Source organism: Oryctolagus cuniculus, chromosome 1 (genome assembly GCF_051225735.1).
Source record: "Oryctolagus cuniculus isolate XC-2025 breed Fujian yellow rabbit chromosome 1, ASM5122573v1, whole genome shotgun sequence".
In the NCBI taxonomy this organism is placed as follows: Eukaryota; Metazoa; Chordata; class Mammalia; order Lagomorpha; family Leporidae; genus Oryctolagus; species Oryctolagus cuniculus.
The window spans coordinates 52001221-52018751 of NC_142867.1; the positions used below are offsets into that span (position 1 = coordinate 52001221).

General features: G+C 51.7%; 1 protein-coding gene across 3 annotated transcripts in view; it reads right to left on the minus strand.

Annotated features, from left to right (window-relative positions):
* The window catches only part of SPON1 (spondin 1), a 316174-nt gene that overhangs the window by 12164 nt on the left and 286479 nt on the right, over positions 1-17531 (minus strand). For all 3 annotated transcript variants that reach the window (XM_089311030.1, XM_002708823.6, XM_089311033.1), the window contains 5 exons: positions 16888-16952; positions 3588-3789; positions 1834-1974; positions 1381-1456; positions 428-610 (listed from right to left, as the gene is read on the minus strand). In XM_089311030.1, the coding sequence (XP_089167156.1) occupies positions 428-610; positions 1381-1456; positions 1834-1974; positions 3588-3789; positions 16888-16952 (667 nt within the window). The remainder of the gene's footprint in view (positions 1-427; positions 611-1380; positions 1457-1833; positions 1975-3587; positions 3790-16887; positions 16953-17531) is intronic.

The window sequence follows — 17531 nt, forward strand, 5'->3', positions numbered from 1 at the left end:
CAGGCTCAGGTGGAAGACAGACGACGGGCCATGGACGACAGAACCGGCCCAATGGCTCTGGGTTCAGCCTTGGCCAACCTGTTCACCGGCTCCTTCACAAGAGATTGGAGTTAAGGCCTAGAGGCAGGATGCTGGTTGTTTCTAGTTTGCCATGAGACTTATCTATTCTCTCATGAGTTATCTGTCCATCTTACTGCATTGCTGGGCTGCCGGGGAGGTTGGTTAATCTTAAGAATGCTTTTGATGTCCTGAGACAGGATCTGTGTCCAGGCAGGGTTGTAGATGGGGCTCTGTCCTAGGTGGATCAGAGTTCTAGTGCCCCCACCAGGGGTGCCACCTGCCGAGTAGGAGGGACCACAGTGGCCAGGCAGATCCTCCCCTAGCCAAGCCTCTGCCAGCCCCTGGCTAGCCTGGGTTTCCTCCTCACCTTCGTCGCTGCAGCCAGGGCCCATGCAGGGCTGGAAGTCCTGGGTGTCAGGGCAGGGGACACTGAGGTCCAGCTGTGCCTTCAGCATGCGCTGCCGCATCCTCTTGCCTTTGTCGCAGGTGGAGGAGCTGCAGGCCGACCACGGGGACCAGTTGGAGTAGATGCAGGTCTCAGGGGTGTCGTCTGCAAAGAGTGTGTGACATGTTTTCCCAGGCAGCTTATGGAGGCTGCTCCTGGCCCGCTCCCAGACGCGCTCACGTGGGGAGAAGAAAGGTGCTGCTGCCAGACCCCCTTGCAGCCTGGCTGCCCCTGCGATGGGAGCAGCCGTGCCCTTCCTCGCACAATGCACATTTAGCATCCTCCTAACAAGTGTCTAAATAACGGGAGCGGGTCGCTTCCTATCCTTTCTCCCCAGCACGTGCACAGTCCTGCACACTGGCGGGCCTGGCACAGGCAGTTATGGAAAGCACAGGATTTTTTAACTTCCCGGGCCCCGGTTTCACGGGGCTAATCCAGCTTGTCTAGCTCCAGATCTCTGGGGAAAACCTGAGCTCATAGCCTGGCTCTGCCACTCCCTCCTAACTGCAGGTCCCCGCCTCGCTTTTCCGCACTGGGGAAGTGGGGGAATCCGTGCCTGCCTCCCAGGCCACCGTGAGACTCCATGGCCAGTGCAGTCTCATGCTGTGCACTGACTCAGGACACTGACCACACTCATTTGGAATGCCCACCACCGTGGAGTGCCGATTTCCCAGTTCCCTGAGACTTGAATGCCTGGTTTTGGACTTGTTTTAGATTATTTCTGGAGGGGGAAATCCTCAAAGATGGCATTACCAAGTCAAAGGATGTAAAGATTTTTAGGGTTCTGCAAGGAGTTAGCAAGTTGCTTGCCCAAAGGGCCCTGCCCCTGTGCATTGCCACCTGCGGTCAAGGACAACTACAGGACAACAACGTACCTTCATCTTTCTCTTCCGGAGCCAAGTCTGCTACAATGTCATCCACATTGTCCGGTACGATGTTGCACTGTTCCCCCTGTAAAAGGAATTGGACTTGCAGGGCTCACGTGAGAGAAAGAGGGGGTCAGGGAAGGCTGGAGGGGCCGGGAATCTGATTTTCCCTCTGTGCCATGGCCAAGCCCTGGGCCAGCCTTTCCTATCTGAAAAAAGGACCAGACGGGAGGGACTAACGATCCATGGCAGAGGACACTAGCAATTGATTATGGAGCTCACAATGACACCTGTTGACCCGAATCAAATCATTCAGTGGAGCTCTGGCCTGGATTTTTGCTCATTTACATGCTGTGAAATAATTTGCATACTAGAAACTCTGGGAGGGTCAGGAATCCACTTGAGGGGGGGGTTTCTGCAGGACCCCCTGATTCTGTACCACGGTGCACTGTGACCCAGTACCTTCCGGGCGATTCTCTCGATGACAACTCTGGCTACTTGAATGATGGAACCGCCTTCTGGGTCATAGAAAGGACTCTGAGGATGGTCCAGGCTGGTCAGGGGCCGGATTTTCTCTTGGGGAATCGTGGGCTTGTTGGGTGACTGCAGTGAGGAAAAACAAAACAAAACAAAACAGCTATGGAGCGGGAGAAATAAAACTGATTAAAATCACAAAGGGGCTGGCATTGTGGCACAGCAGGTTAAGCTGCTGCTTGTGACCCTGGCATCCCACATTGGAGCATGAGTTCAAATCCCAGCTACTCTGCTACAGTTTCTTCTTCTTTTTTTAAAGATTTATTTTATTTATTTGAAAGACAGAGTTACAGAGAGAGGTAGAGCCAGAGAGAAAGGGAGATCTTCCATTCGCTGGTTTACTCCCCAAATGACCACAATGCCCAGAGCTGAGCTGATCCGATGCCAGGAGCCAGAAGCTTCTTCTGGGAGACCCAGAAGTGGGTGCAGGGCCCCAAGGAGTTGGGCCATCTTCTACTGCTTTCCCAGGCCATAGCAGAGAGCTGGATCAGAAGTGGAGCAGCTGGAACTCAAACCAGCACCCATATGGGATGCCGGCACTGCAGGCCTGGGCTTTAACCTGCTGCACCACAGTACTGGCCCCCTACTCTGCTTCTGATCCAACTTCTTGCTAATGCACCTGGGAAGGGCAGTGGAAGAAGTCCCTGCCACCCACTTGGGAGACCAGAATGAAGTTCCAGGTTCTTGCCTTTGGCCTGGCCTAGACCCAGCTGTTGCAACCATTTGGGCAGTGAACCAGAGGATGGAAGATTCATTCTCTCATTCTCTCTCTCTCTTGCTCTACCTTTCAAATCAATCAATCAATCAATCGATATTTTTAAAAAACAATTAGGATCAAAAGAAAAACCTTGATAGGAATTCAACAACAAGTAGAACTACCATTTCTATTTCCGGAATTGTGGTCCTGCCCCATGCTTAGAAACTGTACATCTGCGTTTTAAAGTTCTCCCACCCGCTTGGTAGGAGTATGCCCTGCAGAGGTTTCAGAGTGGTCACGCTGGGGAGCCAGGTCAGCCTGAGTCCAGGTCTCTCCCTACAAGAACCTGTTCTTCTGTGGAGGGGCAGATGGCACATACTCCAGGGCTTCTGAGCTACGCGCTATCGGCCACAACTCCTCGCCTCTGTGCCTTGGTGGGAAAGCAGCCCCGGATGACGCATAATTGAACAGTGAGGCTGGCTTTGAAACCTCTCTACAGGTTGGGTCCCAGGGCAGATTTGCCTCGCACATCATAGTTTGCTGATGCCTATTCTAGATTGTTCTCCACTGGTTTTCCGATGGCTCTGGATTTTGGCGCACTTGGTATACTGAGGATCTGAGACATGCGATTCAGGATGGCATCCAAATGCCTTAGTTTGCTGTCCGGCAGCCTGCGGAACCTGCCCCCACATTGTAATATGGACTTCCTGCTGTCCTCGCTCTCTGTCTGGTCTCCATGTGCTTGGCACACCGCCCCCTTACTTCCCTGTGACCTGCTTTGACCAGGCCACTGACCATGCTCCCCAGCGCCCTGATCATCCTGTCTGTGATGCTGACCCCGTGCTCCCTCCCCTACCTGAATGTATGTTTGTATGGGACAGAGCCTAGATCAGACTCACCTCTGTGGCCAGGACACCCAGGACAGGGCAGGGACGGGAGGAGGTGCTCAGGAGCTTTGCCACTCACACAGCAGGGACACACTTACCTCATAGGTCACCCCACTGTCAGTGCCAGCATCCCAGGGGATCAGGTCCTGCACCACCTTCTGCACCCAGCCACATTCCTTGGTGCACAGATCCTCTGCGGACAAACCCACGTTCCAGTCGGGACTGGGGCCCATCATGGTCAGGAAGGACATTAAGTGACGTGTCCTGTCCACCGAAAATTCAGCTGATGGTGCCGCTCTCCTGGAAACCAAATTCAGAGAGCATCACACTCTGGGGGCGCTGGAGTACACACTGTGGGGGACATCTGGCCCCGCTACGGCAAAGGCATGAGAGGCACAGCGCAGGGACAGCATCTTTGGGCATTATTGGTTCATACCCTTCTCTCTCAGTCCATCTGTTGGACCAGCATGGAGAGAACCATATGTTACGGCTCAATCCAGTTTTAGTCTGTCTGTAGCTCGTTATTTTACATTTCCTTGCTTATTTATCTGTTGCGCTGTTTACTGCCTGCTGTCACAGGAGTCTATTCTAGGATTTCCTTCTAGAGCCGGGAACACTGCCTGGCACTGAGTAGCTGCTCGGTGAGCGTTTTCAAATAAATGAACAAATATTCATGTGTGTGCCCAGCTGCACTGGACGTGAGATGGATGACAGATCAACACGGCTTCCTCACACCTTAAGTGACGGGGACTTCGGGAGGCTCACAGAAAATGGGATGCAAAGATAAGTTTGTTTTGGTGCAAACATTCTTTGCAATCCATGCCTCGCTTTTTCATAACGCACACTGTCCACGAGTGTTTGGAAGGGCCCTCATCCGCTCTTATCCCATCCTCACAGCACACCGGGGGCAGAGATGCTGGAGGAGGAAACTGAGGCTCATCTCAAGTCACTGAGTGAAGTGGCAGAACAGCAGCCACAACCCGAGTCCACGGAGACTGAGGTCAATGCACCTGCCATCGTCCACTTCTAAATCCTCCTGTGTCCCCCTTTGATCTCTTGAGCGTTCCCCTGTGGCATTGCCGAGGGTGGCTCCTCCAGCCTGCTGCTGTCTTCAGTGCCTCGGCCCCAGGCACCCACCCACTGGCAGTGGTCCCCTGGCTATTTACTCCTGTCCAGGAGCAGCGGTCCAGGCAGAGAGCAGACTGCTGGCTGGCAACTCCCAGTTGCTGGAAATAACATCCCGAGGTGTACAGCCACGGGAGCAGCTCTTCCATCTCTGGCTCCTCGTGTTGCTAGGCAGAAGTCTCAGGACTGCTGGGGCTGCATGAGGTCCATCATGGTGCCCACGGTGGGGCTCAGGGTGGGGGGAGGTGGACAGAAAGTCGGAGTCCCTCAGCACACACTTGGTCATAGCCCCGTGTCATCTCATTTTCTCCTATGACTGACCATCCTGTGGGGTTAGGACCATCATTCTGTTTTGTAGAGAGGCAATGAATGTGCATAGAGATTAATGGGCTGGCAGCCACATTTAGCAGGGGCTGAGGCTTGGAGGAAGCTTGGAGGCAGCTTGGCCTGACTCTACACCCCCAGGCTGTTAATCATGGGGGAATCCTTGGTCAGGGATCAACTGGTCACTTCGGTCCAGCTGGCAGCTGGTCAACCTCAGCTGCTTGGGTATCTCTGTGCCCTCTCTTGGGAACTTCTGCTTCTGACTGCTCTCACCTGGTCCCAGATGATGCCAGTCCTCGGGGGCCCTAGGCAATGGGACCCCATGGGTGCTGGCAGCCACATGGGCCCAAAGGATGAGCAGAGGGTGAGAGAGGCCTGGGTTGTAATTCTGGTGCTGCCTTTTATAGCTGTGTGGCATTGGGGGAATCACCAACTCCACCTTGTGCCTCAGTGTCCAAATATTTAAAATTATTTTATATATTTAAAAAATTAATTAAAAAATCAATTAGAGCAAGCAAGCACACACCCCCATCCATTGGTTTATTCCCCGAATGCTACAACAGCTGGGACTGCAGAACCGGGCTAGGCTGAAGCCTGGGAGCTGGAATTCAATCCAGATCTCCCATGTGGGTGGCAAGAGCTCAACTACTTGCGTCATCATTGCTGCCTCCCCGGATGTGCATTAGAAGGAAGCTGGAATCAGGAGCTGGAGCTGGGACTTGAACCCAGGCACTCCGATACAGGGCACGGGCATCTTAATCAGGAGCTTAACCGTTAGGCCAAGTGCCCACCCCTCAGTATTCAAATCTTGAAAATGGGGATCACATATGTCTATCCCAAGGGGTTCTTCTGAGTGTTCAGTGAGCTAAGAGGCACAGAGAACTTAGCTCAGTGCCTGGCACCTGGGCCATTATGGTGGTACTGCACTGAGGGACGCACCCTGGGTCACGTGGAGCTCAGGAAGGAGAGGGCAGGGAGAGACGCCTTCCTGGGTGCACATCACATTGCAGCCTGCTGCCAACCCAAGTGCTGGCAGAGGAGTGGAGGAAGAGGCTGGCCCCAGCCCTGGTGTCAGCAGGCTGACGTGGGCGTGATGCTGCCTCTTCCTCAAGGCCCCCTACTCTCCCTTTCCTGTTCCACCCACTGCCCATTGGAAAAACTCTTCTCCAAAGGTTTGAAAATTGTGCTGCTTGGATCAGCAGCATCAGCCTGCCCCTCATGCCTTGGGAGAAATGCAAATAAATGGGCCCTACCCCAGAGTTACTGAATGGGAGGCTCTGCAGTGGGACAGAGCTCTCTGTGTAACTGAGCCCCCCCCCCCCCCCCACCAGCAAACCCAATGCACCTGAAGCTTAGGATCCTGGGTCTGCTCGTGGCCGCAGCCTCAGCTCAGGCGTCGCCTCTTCCAGGAGACTTCCGACCCCCGGGGGAAGGCGCGTGCCTACCTGCCCTGTGACAGCCATCGCCTCTTCCCTGGTCAGCCTCCATCCCAGACTGGGAGCTCCCTGAGGAGCTGCACAGCTGCCCCCACAGTACCGTGGAGCCTGGTGGGCTGACAGCGAATGATGTATGACAGCCAGAGCTCCCCTACTCGCTGGCTCCAGATCTCGGGCAAGCTGTGCACCTCTTTTGAGTCTCTCTGTGTTCATCTAATACTGCCTATCTGCGGTGCTGCTGTGGGGAGCCAATGAGATGCTTTAGCAGGAAGCCTGTATAAATGCTGAAATGCCACATTGCTAAGCACTGCTGTTTTGTTAGGCTTTTTCCCACATATGCCTCTTCTGGCCTGCAGGTCAGTGGCTGTAGCGTGTTCTTTAGAGACCCAGCTTCTACAAGATCGCAGGCTGGGGAGCTGTGGCATTGCTCACCCAGGACCTCACAGGATAGCATTGGGCCTGATTTGCAGTCCCTGCCATCCAGAGGCCATGAATGTCTGGCGGGGCTGCTTTATGGCCCAGTGTGTTAAGGTCCTTGGACCCTTGGGGGCCCAGGTGTCCTCTGAGAGGCAGCGTCCTTTTCCATTGTCAGCGAGACTGCCCACCCTGCCTATTGCCTTCCCATGCACCTAAGTGTGTGATTTTGGGTCAGGTATGCTATACCCCATGAGTGATGCTCTTCGCAGTGACAACCCAAGGGGACAAAAACAGTTCTACTGAAGAATGCAGAGGAGGAGAAACCAACACGTCATCCTTTGCTTGCCCAGCCGAGGGATGGGAGCCGCTGAGGAGGGGGATCCCGTCCTCATGGATGCTGCTGGCTGAGTCTGCGGTAGCCAGATCTGTGGCCCGAGTCAGCCCCTCCGCACTGTCCTGCCCCTGTGTTTCAAGGGGCTACCGATCTCTGAGCTTCACCTGGGTAAATGGAACCTAGAAGGCCCTGGGAGCAGTCTTGTAGCATCTTCAGATGCACCTTAATGCTCTCGCTTCGGAAGCGTCCTCCCCGGGCTCCCTCTGCGTGGTGCCCCCTGCAGGAGGCGTTTCCCGACTTCTTCCCCAGCGGCCCTGGCTGACCTGCCCGCGGCACGCTGCACTCACGCTGCCCTGGGACTTTCTTGGTTAACATCTGTCTTCTCCGTTAGTTTCCAACAGAGGAAGGGCTGTTTTAGTCTTGCTTACAGCTTGGCATGCAGTGGGTTCTCTGCAAATGTTTGTTTAAATAAATGAATTAATCTAGGGAGCGAATGTGGAGACTTTGTACTTCCCTTGACCTTCAAATTTAATTAAAATCACTCCCAAGTATTTATTACTTCTATATTAAAAATGCTTACAATAATAAAATGGAAAGAATGTATTTGAGTTTTCCTTAAGAACTTCTAGATAGGGCCAGGGTCTTGGATTTGTTCAAGCTGTCAGAAAAGTTCTTCATCGTGTTTCTGGCAGGCCCTGTCTTCCAGGATATGCTGTTTTGTTAACTGGGTTCCATTTTTCTATCAGAGATTTAAATTTATATCAGTTTTCTAGCAAAGTGTTGATCTGACCATACTAATATCAGGGTATATAATATTGCATGATAATTTAAAAAGTGTGATATTCAGGGTAAAACAAAAATATACATCAGTGCTACAGATTGGGAATCCCAGAGACTACAGATAGGAATTTATGCAAAACAGACTCACAAGTTAGGGGGGAAGGAAGGAGTGTGCAGCAAGCAGGGCTGGGCTAAGTTAATTGCAATAAAAATTGGATTCACATCTTATACTCTAATAAAAAACATTAGTGATGAACCCAAACTCAAATATCAAACAGCCATATCATGGCAAAAGTCATTTTTTCAAGAAAAATATGTGGAAGAAATGCTAATTTTCTCAGCTTTGAAACAATAAAAGCAATTAGGAAAAAAGAAATTAACAAGTTGAGTTATACGTCAATAAAAGCATCTATGTAGAATGTAAATGAAATAAAAACATCTATATAATGAAAACAACAGTACAGGTTTAGCAGCCCTAGCCAAAAATCCTGAAACACAAAATGCTGCAAAATATTTAAAAAAAATTTAAAAAGATTTATTATTTTATTTGAAAGGCAGAGTTACAGAGAGAGGGAGAAGGAGAGAGAGACAGAGACAGAGACAGAGAGAATCCTCCACCTGCTGGTTCAGTCCCCAAATGGCTACAACAGCCAGCACTGGGCCAGGCTGAAGCCAGGAGCCAGGAACTTCATCTGGGTCTCACACATGGGAGGCAGGGACCCAAACATTTGGGGCATCTTCTCTTGCTTTTCTAGGCACATTAGCAGGGAGCTGGAGCAGAAGTGGAACAGCTGAGACTCGAACCAATGCCCATATGGGATGCTGGGGTTGCAGGTACTGGTTTTGCTAGGCCACAGTGCTTACCCCCAAATATGACATTTTTGAACATTTTGGAACATTTTTGAACATGATGGAAAATTCCACACCTGACCTCATGGGATGAGTCACAGTCAAAATGCATACACACTAAAAATATTGTACGAAATTTCCTCCATGCTATGCGCATAAGGTATTTGTTAAACATAAAAGAATTTTGTCTTTGGGTTTAGGTCCCATTCCCCAAATATCTCATTATGTATATGTAAATATTCCAAATTCTGAAAAAAATCTGAAGTCCAAAATACCTCTGGTCCCCAGCATTTCAGATAAGGGATGCTCAACCTCTGCTGAACTGGAAAGTAAAAGTATCTGCTGGCAAAACTGTCTCTGTCAAGGGTATTTGAGAAAGTGTCAGTAGCTGTACACGGGGCTGGCACTGTGGCATAGCAGGTTAAGCTGCCGCCTGTCATGGCCAGTGTCTCATATGGGAGCTGGTTCATGTCCCAGTTACTCTACTTCTGGTCCAGCTCCCTGCTAATGAGCCCAAGAAAGCAGCAGAGGATGACCCAAGGGCTTGGTCCCCTGCACCTAGGTGGGAGACTGGGAAGAAGCTCCTGGCTCCTGGCTTCAGAGTGGCTCAACTCTGGCTGTTGCAGCCATTTGGGGAGTGAACTAGCAGATGGAAGACCTCTCTCTCTCTCTGTCTCTCCCTCTCTGTAACCCTGCCTCTCAAATAAATAAATAGATCTTTTTAAAAATAGCTATACAGAACTAATTCAAATCCATAACACAAAATGATCTCACTAGACAGGAAGCAGACAATTCACATCAGAACATTGAAAAAAACCAATGAAGGCATGGAGCAACGTTTCCTCTTTTTACAGAGAGACAGAGTGGTGTGTAAGGGAAAACCCAGGGCATGGGAGCAGACAGAGCTGTATTTGGGTTTTGGTGCAGTCACTTATTTATTAACTATGCAATGGCGGCTTTTATCTCCCCTTTCTTTGCAGTTACTGCACTTGAAGATGGGAGCTCCATCATTTGTACCCCAAGGTTTTCTTGGGAGGAGACTGCTTCCCTGTGACCCACATGGAACAGGACTTGGTAGGGGCAGGCTTTTGGTGCAGTCATTAACACACCCCTTGAGACACCCACATCCCATTTCAGGGTGCCTGGGCCCAAGTCCCAGCTCCAGTTCTGATTCCAGCTTCCTGGGAAGCGGCAGCGCCCGGAGATGGCTCACGTGCCTAGGTCCCTGCCATCCATGTGAGAGACCAAGATTGAGTTCCAGGTTGCTGGCTTCAGCCTGTCCTAACCCTGGTGGTTGTGGGCATTTGGGAAGTGAATCAGTAGATGCAATATTTTTTTTTTTTATTTTTTGACAGGCAGAGTGGACAGTGAGAGAGAGAGACAGAGAGAAAGGTCTTCCTTTACCGTTGGTTCACCCTCCAATGGCCGCCGCGGCCGGCGCACCGCGCTGATCCGAAGCCAGGAGCCAGGTGCTTCTCCTGGTCTCCCATGCAGGTGCAGGGCCCAAGGACTTGGGCCATCCTCCACTGCACTCCCAGGCCATAGCAGAGAGCTGGACTGAATGAGGGGCAACTGGGACAGAATCTGGCGCCCCAACCAGGACTAGAACCCGGTGTGCTGGTGCCGCAAGGCGGAGGATTAGTCTATTGAGCCGCGGCGCCGGCCAGATGCAATATTTCTGACATCTCTCTGTCTGCCTTTCAAATAAAAATAAATAAAATTTATATATATAAAAAATGACTCCTTGAAGGTTTCTTTCTCAATTTTCCAAACAAAATTTCCTGAAACATCACAAAAGAGGTAAGGAAGGATTTTTATGCCACTCCTAGAGACATACTAACCCTTTCTATAGTGCAGATCCACACCAGTGATGCTAAGAGGTTTTCCTAAGCCACTGATACAGGCTGCTTTTCTCATACATTCCAAATCTAGTTTTTGAAGTTGGAGGAACACAATTTAGCCACGAGAGGGCGCCCGAGCCATTCACTGGACAGGCATCCTGGTTGAGTGGAGGGAAGATTAGAGTGGGGTTCCGGAAGCCTGGGAAAACTGTTAAGAACCAGGGGGAATCCAGGACTCCAGGTCCACCTGGACACCTGGACCTACCACATGCTCCTCTAATCCAAGGACTGTCTTTCTCTACCATCCTGGGGGTGCTGATGGACCTGGGCTCCGGCTGCAGGAGGCAGGGGTGGCCCTGAAGCTGCCACCCAGATTTCAGAGACAAATCCTTCTGGTCTCTGTGGACTTCTGGAGAGGGCCACCATGTCTGACCGCCGCTGTCCTCACAGACACCCCCGTGGCCTCCTTGGACGTGAAGCTGAGTGGCTGGGAATCATTTAAGGGGATTACATCCTTTGCGGAATTCATTATAAGAGAGGAAGTAAAAATTAAAACGTTTTAGTAATCCTTAGCATTTAGACTGCCCTGGGACCAGTGCGGGGATGGAGATTCAGAGTGGAAGTGCAGGAAGCCTGGCCATTTTCTACTTGGGTGCCAGAGGGACTAAAGGATGTGGGTTTTGTTCAGAATCCGTCTTTGCTGTCTCTACCTGCGCGCGGGCTGTCGGAGCCACAGCCTGATTTATTGAGCTAAACAAGTCAGCAGCTAATTTGTTCATTCCCGGCTGTCCTTTGAGAAATGGTGCTGGGGATAAAGATGAAGATCATTGAAAAACAAGTCAGTTGCAACGGGCAGGACCTGGCAAAGTAGGTCACCCTGGCTTTCCCCTGGGCCCAGGGACGCTGGAATCCCATTAACCTCAATGGGGCAGGCTCCGGGAGGAGGGGAGAGTTCTTTCTGCAAAACACAATTTGGCTGCACGGAGGCGTCCTGATTTGACTTCCTAATGAGATCTGGAAGAAGAACGGGAAGACCAGGGTTTGGGAAAATCAAAGAACAAGCTGGTAGGCTCGGGCTGAGGCTCGGCCATCGGGGAGACCTGGTGTCTTCTCTGCCTTCCTTCTGTGCCGTGGGGGTCTTGGGAAAACTGAGGAATGGGTCAAGTGGACGAAGTGTCCCGAAATATTTCTTCCCAATTTTCAGAGAGTCTTTTCCACCTTAAAAAAGGAAACATGTGTGGCTGGTACTGTGGCGTAGCGGGTAAAGTGGCCACCTGTCACGGCCAGCATCCCATATGGGAACAGCTTCATGTCTAGGCTGCTCCACTTCTGGTCCAGCTCCCTGCTAATGCACCTGAGAAAAGCAGTAAAGATGGCCCAAGTCCTTGGGCTCCTGCACCCACATGGGAGACCCCAATGAAACTCCTGGCTTCAGCCTGGTCCAGTGCTGGCCATTGTGGCCATCTGGGGGAAAGAGCCAGCAGATTGAGAATTTCTCTCTGTCTCTCCCTCTCTCTGTAACTCTTTGGAATAAATAAAGCAATCTTAAAAAATAAATAAAAAAAGGAAACACATTCCCCTGACTCTTCATCCCCCAGAACTTCCTGCCCACTCTCTCTTCTTTTCGTAGTGAACTTCCCAGAGGCGTTGTCTGCGTGCCCACCCCAGACCATTCCACCTGCTCCGGGCTGGGTCCCCCCATCGCTCAGCAGAAGGAAGTTTTGATGATGAGTCTCACGTCGATAAACACAAAGGGCCTTTCCCAGCCCTGGTCGTCCTTGGTCTCTCAGTGGCCCTGGACAGAGCTGGCCTCCGTCTTCCATCATTCCCCGCCCTTGCGTCCCGGACACCCAGCTGCCTTCCGGATCTCTGCTGCTCCCTCTCTGTTTCCTCTGCAGGTTACGTCTTGGAGCTCTTTAGCAGTCCATCGTGAACGCCTCCTCTTACCCTGCAGCTCTGTCACCCATGCCCTTGGCAGTGACTATCTCCCATTCTTCCCTCACTCCCCATCTCCTGGCTCAGGGTGAGATTCTCCCATGAGTTTCAGGGTGACAGCTCACTGGGCACTCACCGCTTCTAACTGGGTATCTTGAGGCCATCTTAATGCTGCGACCTCACGATCTTTCCCACTGAACTGCATCTGATGTTGCCAGTCTTACCACGTCTCATGAATGGCTCTGCCAGCCCCTTCCCCATGCCAGCCAGCCACCTGGGGAGCGTCCTGGCTGCTCCCTCTCCCTCACTCTCCTTCTCCAACCCAACACCATGGCCTCTGTGCTACTTCCGTATCACCTCCCCTGTCACCACCCTGCCCATCCCATAGCAGTCACAGTGAATTCCCTCCTGGTTCTGTGCAGCAGCCTCCTCGCTGGTCTTGCCTCCTTTGTCCTTCTGCACTGAAGCCAAGTTTGTGTGTGTGTGTGTGTGTGTGCATGCGCGCATGCACGCGTGTGAATCTGATGCCATCCTTCTTAAAACCTTTCAATGATTTCCCATTATTTTTAATGCAAAAATCAAAATTTTAATGTTGCACATCTTAGTCCCACATCAGAATCATCTTTGATTCTGTATCCCGTGACACCAAATAGCTTAGATGCCTTAAAGAACCTCTACCACCTCCTCACACAGGGCCTTTACTCATGATAGTCTCTAGATTTTCTGGAATGTTCTCTCCTTGCTTTGCTTTTCTATTTTTTTAAAAAAGATTTATTTTTTGTTGATCTGAAAGGCAGAGAGAGCGAGAAAGAGGGAGGGAGAGGGGGAGGGAGAGAGGGAGAGAGAGGGAGGGAGAAAGAGAGAAAGAGAGATAGAGAGAAAGAGAGAGAGAGAGGTCTTCTACCTGCTGGTTCACTCCCCCAAAATAACCACTAAGACTGGGGCTGGGTCAGGCTGAAGCCTGGAGCTCAGAACTCCACCTGGGTCTCAATTAATTCACGAGTGGGAAAATGAATGAGCTGTCACTTAATCGGAGGGACCTTGTGAGAGTGAAGAGCACAGGCATTAGTCAGCTGGGTTTGGTTGCGATTCTAGTTCCACCTTGGTAGGATGACATGATGACACTGGGCCTGTTATTTATCTTCTAAGTCTCATGTGGGAGTAGTTGGGCTGTTTTCCACCACTTTCCCAGGCGCGTTAGCAGGGAGCTGGAAGGGAAGTGGAGCAGCTGGGACTTGAACTGCGGTCCCATGCATATGAAAGCGCCAGCCCTCTGCGCCACAATGCTGGCCCCACTCGCTTTGCTTCTTGTTCGAATTAACTCCTGTGGTCTCCTCAGACCCCCGCTGCATTGCCTTTTCCTCGGGGAAGCCCTCTCTGACCCCCAGGCTGGGTCACTGTCCCGTCCACTTTCCGTACTGCCCTCCTAAGGCTTTCCTTCTGGGATGCACCGCATTTATTTGTGTGGTCATTTAATAACTGTCTCTCCCAGCTAAATGGCAAACTCTATCAGAAACTCTCCTGCACTCCCCGTGGGCACCTGCCTTTCCCAGGACTTTTGTTTGGAGACTCTCGATAAATATTCATTGACTCAATGAAATGTTCCAGTCATCTTTGATAGGAGGATAAGTGAAAGTCAAGATTTTGTTTCGTTTGGAGGCAGGAGTCAGACAATTTGATATGGTCACACTGCTAATTTCATGCTGATCAGAAGCCTGATTGGCAGACAGATATGTCTCGATTAACTCACGAGTGGGAAAATGAATGAGCTGTCACTTAATCGCAGGGACCTTGTGAGAGTGAAGAGCACAGGCATTAGTCAGCTGGGTTTGGTTGCGATTCTAATTCTACGCTTGATGGGATGACACGATGACATTGGGCCTGTCATTTATCTTCTACGTCTCAGTTTCATCATCTGTGAAATGGGCATCACAACTCCTACCTTATGGGGTTATTAGGAAGACTAAACATAATCATAAATGGAAGTGCTTTATCGGGTACTTGGATACATCGTGTATCCTTACGGTAAAATGATTTCGTTCTTTGCTCTTTCCCTCCTGAATGCATCTTGCTTCGGAGCTGATGTTTTTCTGAACCCAGGCTTCCCAAGAGAACCCTGGTTTCAGAATTCCTTAGTGGAATTAAAGCTGGCACTCACAAACTCTGTGGCTCACATACCCCAGCCCACACCTGCCCCAGAGAGCCCCCCTTCTGAGAGCACCTAAGGCGAGGGGTTCTCCCCATGCAGGCTCTGGGTGCCTAGGAGCTGGAGAAGTTGAAGGGAGAGCTCAGCCGCCAGGACCTGATGGCTAACGGCCGATGGGTGTGCCAAGGGGGCCATAAGCCATTGTGAATTCTCCCTGGGGGTCTTGGTGGGACAGGGAAGGCACTGGGGAATGTCCCTCTGCCCGGAGACAGCTGGGGCAGCAGCCCTCGCTCCTGCTGCCCATCGCGGGAGGGCAGGGCCCTTGCTGGGCTGGGCGGGGTTTTCACTGCCCTCCTGGGCGCTTCCCTAGAGAAGACTCTGAGCAAGGCCTGGAGATCACAGCAGGCGAGGGAAGGCCTCCACACAGCCGGCTGTGCTGCCCCTGTTCAGCCCTCCTGCCGTCAGTCTCCCTCTCCCTCCTCGGGCTTCCACAGAGGCCCCAGCTCCACCCAGCCGGGCCACTCGGGATCATCAAGGAGCACCCCGCTGGCTGCAGCTCCCGTGCCTCTGATGACTTCTCCCCAACCCTTCTCTGGGCTTCCAGAGTCGCTCTTATCCTCATTCTGTAAGCTTTGGTATTTATTTGTTTATTTGAAAGGGAAGGAGGGAGAGAGAGGGAGAGGGGGAAAGGGGGAGAGGGGGAGAGGGGGAGGCGTGGTAGGACTCTGTATCCCCTCTTGACTGGGTATTCCAAAGAGCTGGGGCTGCGCGTGGGTAGGGCTGGCACAGAGGGCAGGGATGAGCTGTTAGTTTTCTGAATGGTTAGGTGGGTGGGCTCCAGGTGTCTTTAAAAGCTTCTCTGCTCCCAGCTAGGCAGGTGTGAGTGTTCCTCATCCCTCAGCCTCTGCTACCCAATCCTGGGGCCTTCCTGTGGAATGTTCTGTACTTCCCTTCCTACCATTTTGAGTTTTCTCCTACTGAGTGGTATCTTACACATTGCCGGGTTGTCATTGACTTCATCGACATCATTGTTAATGGATGCAGACTACTCTATTGAGGATCTATTCCTCATAAACCATTTTCCTATGGTTGACTTGGAACCTTGTTTGCATCTGTAAAGATGGAGTGGAAAGTAAGTCCCGCTCGAAGCACAGCACAGGAATCCAGGGTGGCCAGAGTGAGAGAAGCCACAGGAGACGCAGGAGTCCCAGGAGGTAAGTCCACAGGGAAGGGAGGCACTGAAGTGTGTTGTGCCCCCTGTGGCCTAGCCGGCTAAACTAAGGGGTGTGGACTTGACCCTGGAGGCTAAAGGGGTCCTAGAGGGAGTTTAAGAAGGGGAGCACACAACAGACTTGACTTCTTAAAAGACAGGTGTGTTAACAGTGTGGATGAGGCAGCTGACGGGGGGAGACTATAGAAGAGGGAAGAGGTGAAGTGGGTCGGGGGAAGCAGATTGAACTGCTGGCCAGGAAAGGACTGATTTGCGAGATGTAAGAAGGTAAATCAACTCTGACTCACTGTGCTTCTGAGGCTTCTCCACATGGAGAAGATTAGGTTGGTGTGACAGGTTCCATTTGGACATGATGAATTCAAAATCCATACGGGCCATCCTCAGGTGCCTAAGAAACTGATGGATCTGTCTGTCTGTCTATGTATCTATCTATCCATCCATCCATCCACTTATCTATTTATCTAATGTTTCTTTCTGCCCATCCATCCGTCTGTCCATCCGTCCATCCATCTGTCCTTCCACCCATCCATCTAGAGGAGTGATAGTTTTGGGAATTGTCAGTGTATCCCTGGACTCCAAAGACTCAAGGGCAGATGGACTTGCCAAGCAATAGGATGGGGACTGAGAGCAGAACCCTGGGTAAATCTGGCATTCCATGAGATAGACTTGCTCATAGGGAACACGCCTCTGTCCTCTGAGGGCAAACGCGTGTTGGGTTGGTTGTGGCTGAGAGCATGAGTGAACACATCCCAGTTAATCAGCATGCCCAGGCTGAGTCCTCTGCAGTGCTAAAGCCATTAGGGGAAAACGAGGCCAAGAAGACAGGAGCACATGTGACACGCTAACCATGAGCAGCACTTTGCTTGTTTGTTCGCCTGACAGGTAATGACGTAACTGGTGTGTGGTGGCCAGGAGGCAGCTGGCTCCGAGTGCAAGGCTAGGGTGGAGCAGGGCAGGGCAAGGAGCTGCTTGGTACTTACACGTTGAGAGGCTGCCAGGCTGGCCACTGGGCTTTGGCTTTGATGACGGTGAGGACCTCATCACTCTGCAAAAAAGGACCACAGGTACTTAGTGGACAGAGCTGCAGAGCTGGGCTCAGGGGAACAAGGAAGTTTCGACACAATGAGCCTGACCTCCCCCCAACCCCCCCAACCTCTCCTCTGCTGTTGAGGCTCTGTCTGCCACCTTGCCTTGGGATGCAGGAACCCTGAAGCCTCAGCAACACCAGGAGGTAGGACTGAGGGTCCAGTGTGCCTGGAGCATCCTGAACATTGACAAGCCACCGAGTCTCACCTCTGGTTTCCAGCTCAGCCCATCCCTTCCCTACGTGCACCAGAGCTATGACCCGGGTTCTGCCACAGTTGGCCAGAATTTCACACCATGTGCAGCCAGGCAGGCCAAGCCATGTGCTTTGTGTCCAGCTGAGTCAGCAGGAACTGCAAAGCACCCAACATCTGACCCCGAGGACTGCCCCCGGCCTCCCCGCTGTTCAGTCCCCTCCGTAGGTTGAGGAGGACATGAGAACGAAGCCCAGGGCTCACAGCTCCAGCTCCCCTCACACATCCTGCCCTGGGTGGCTTTGGAGCACATGGAGCGCCATTAAAGTCACTGTTCTGAAGACCCT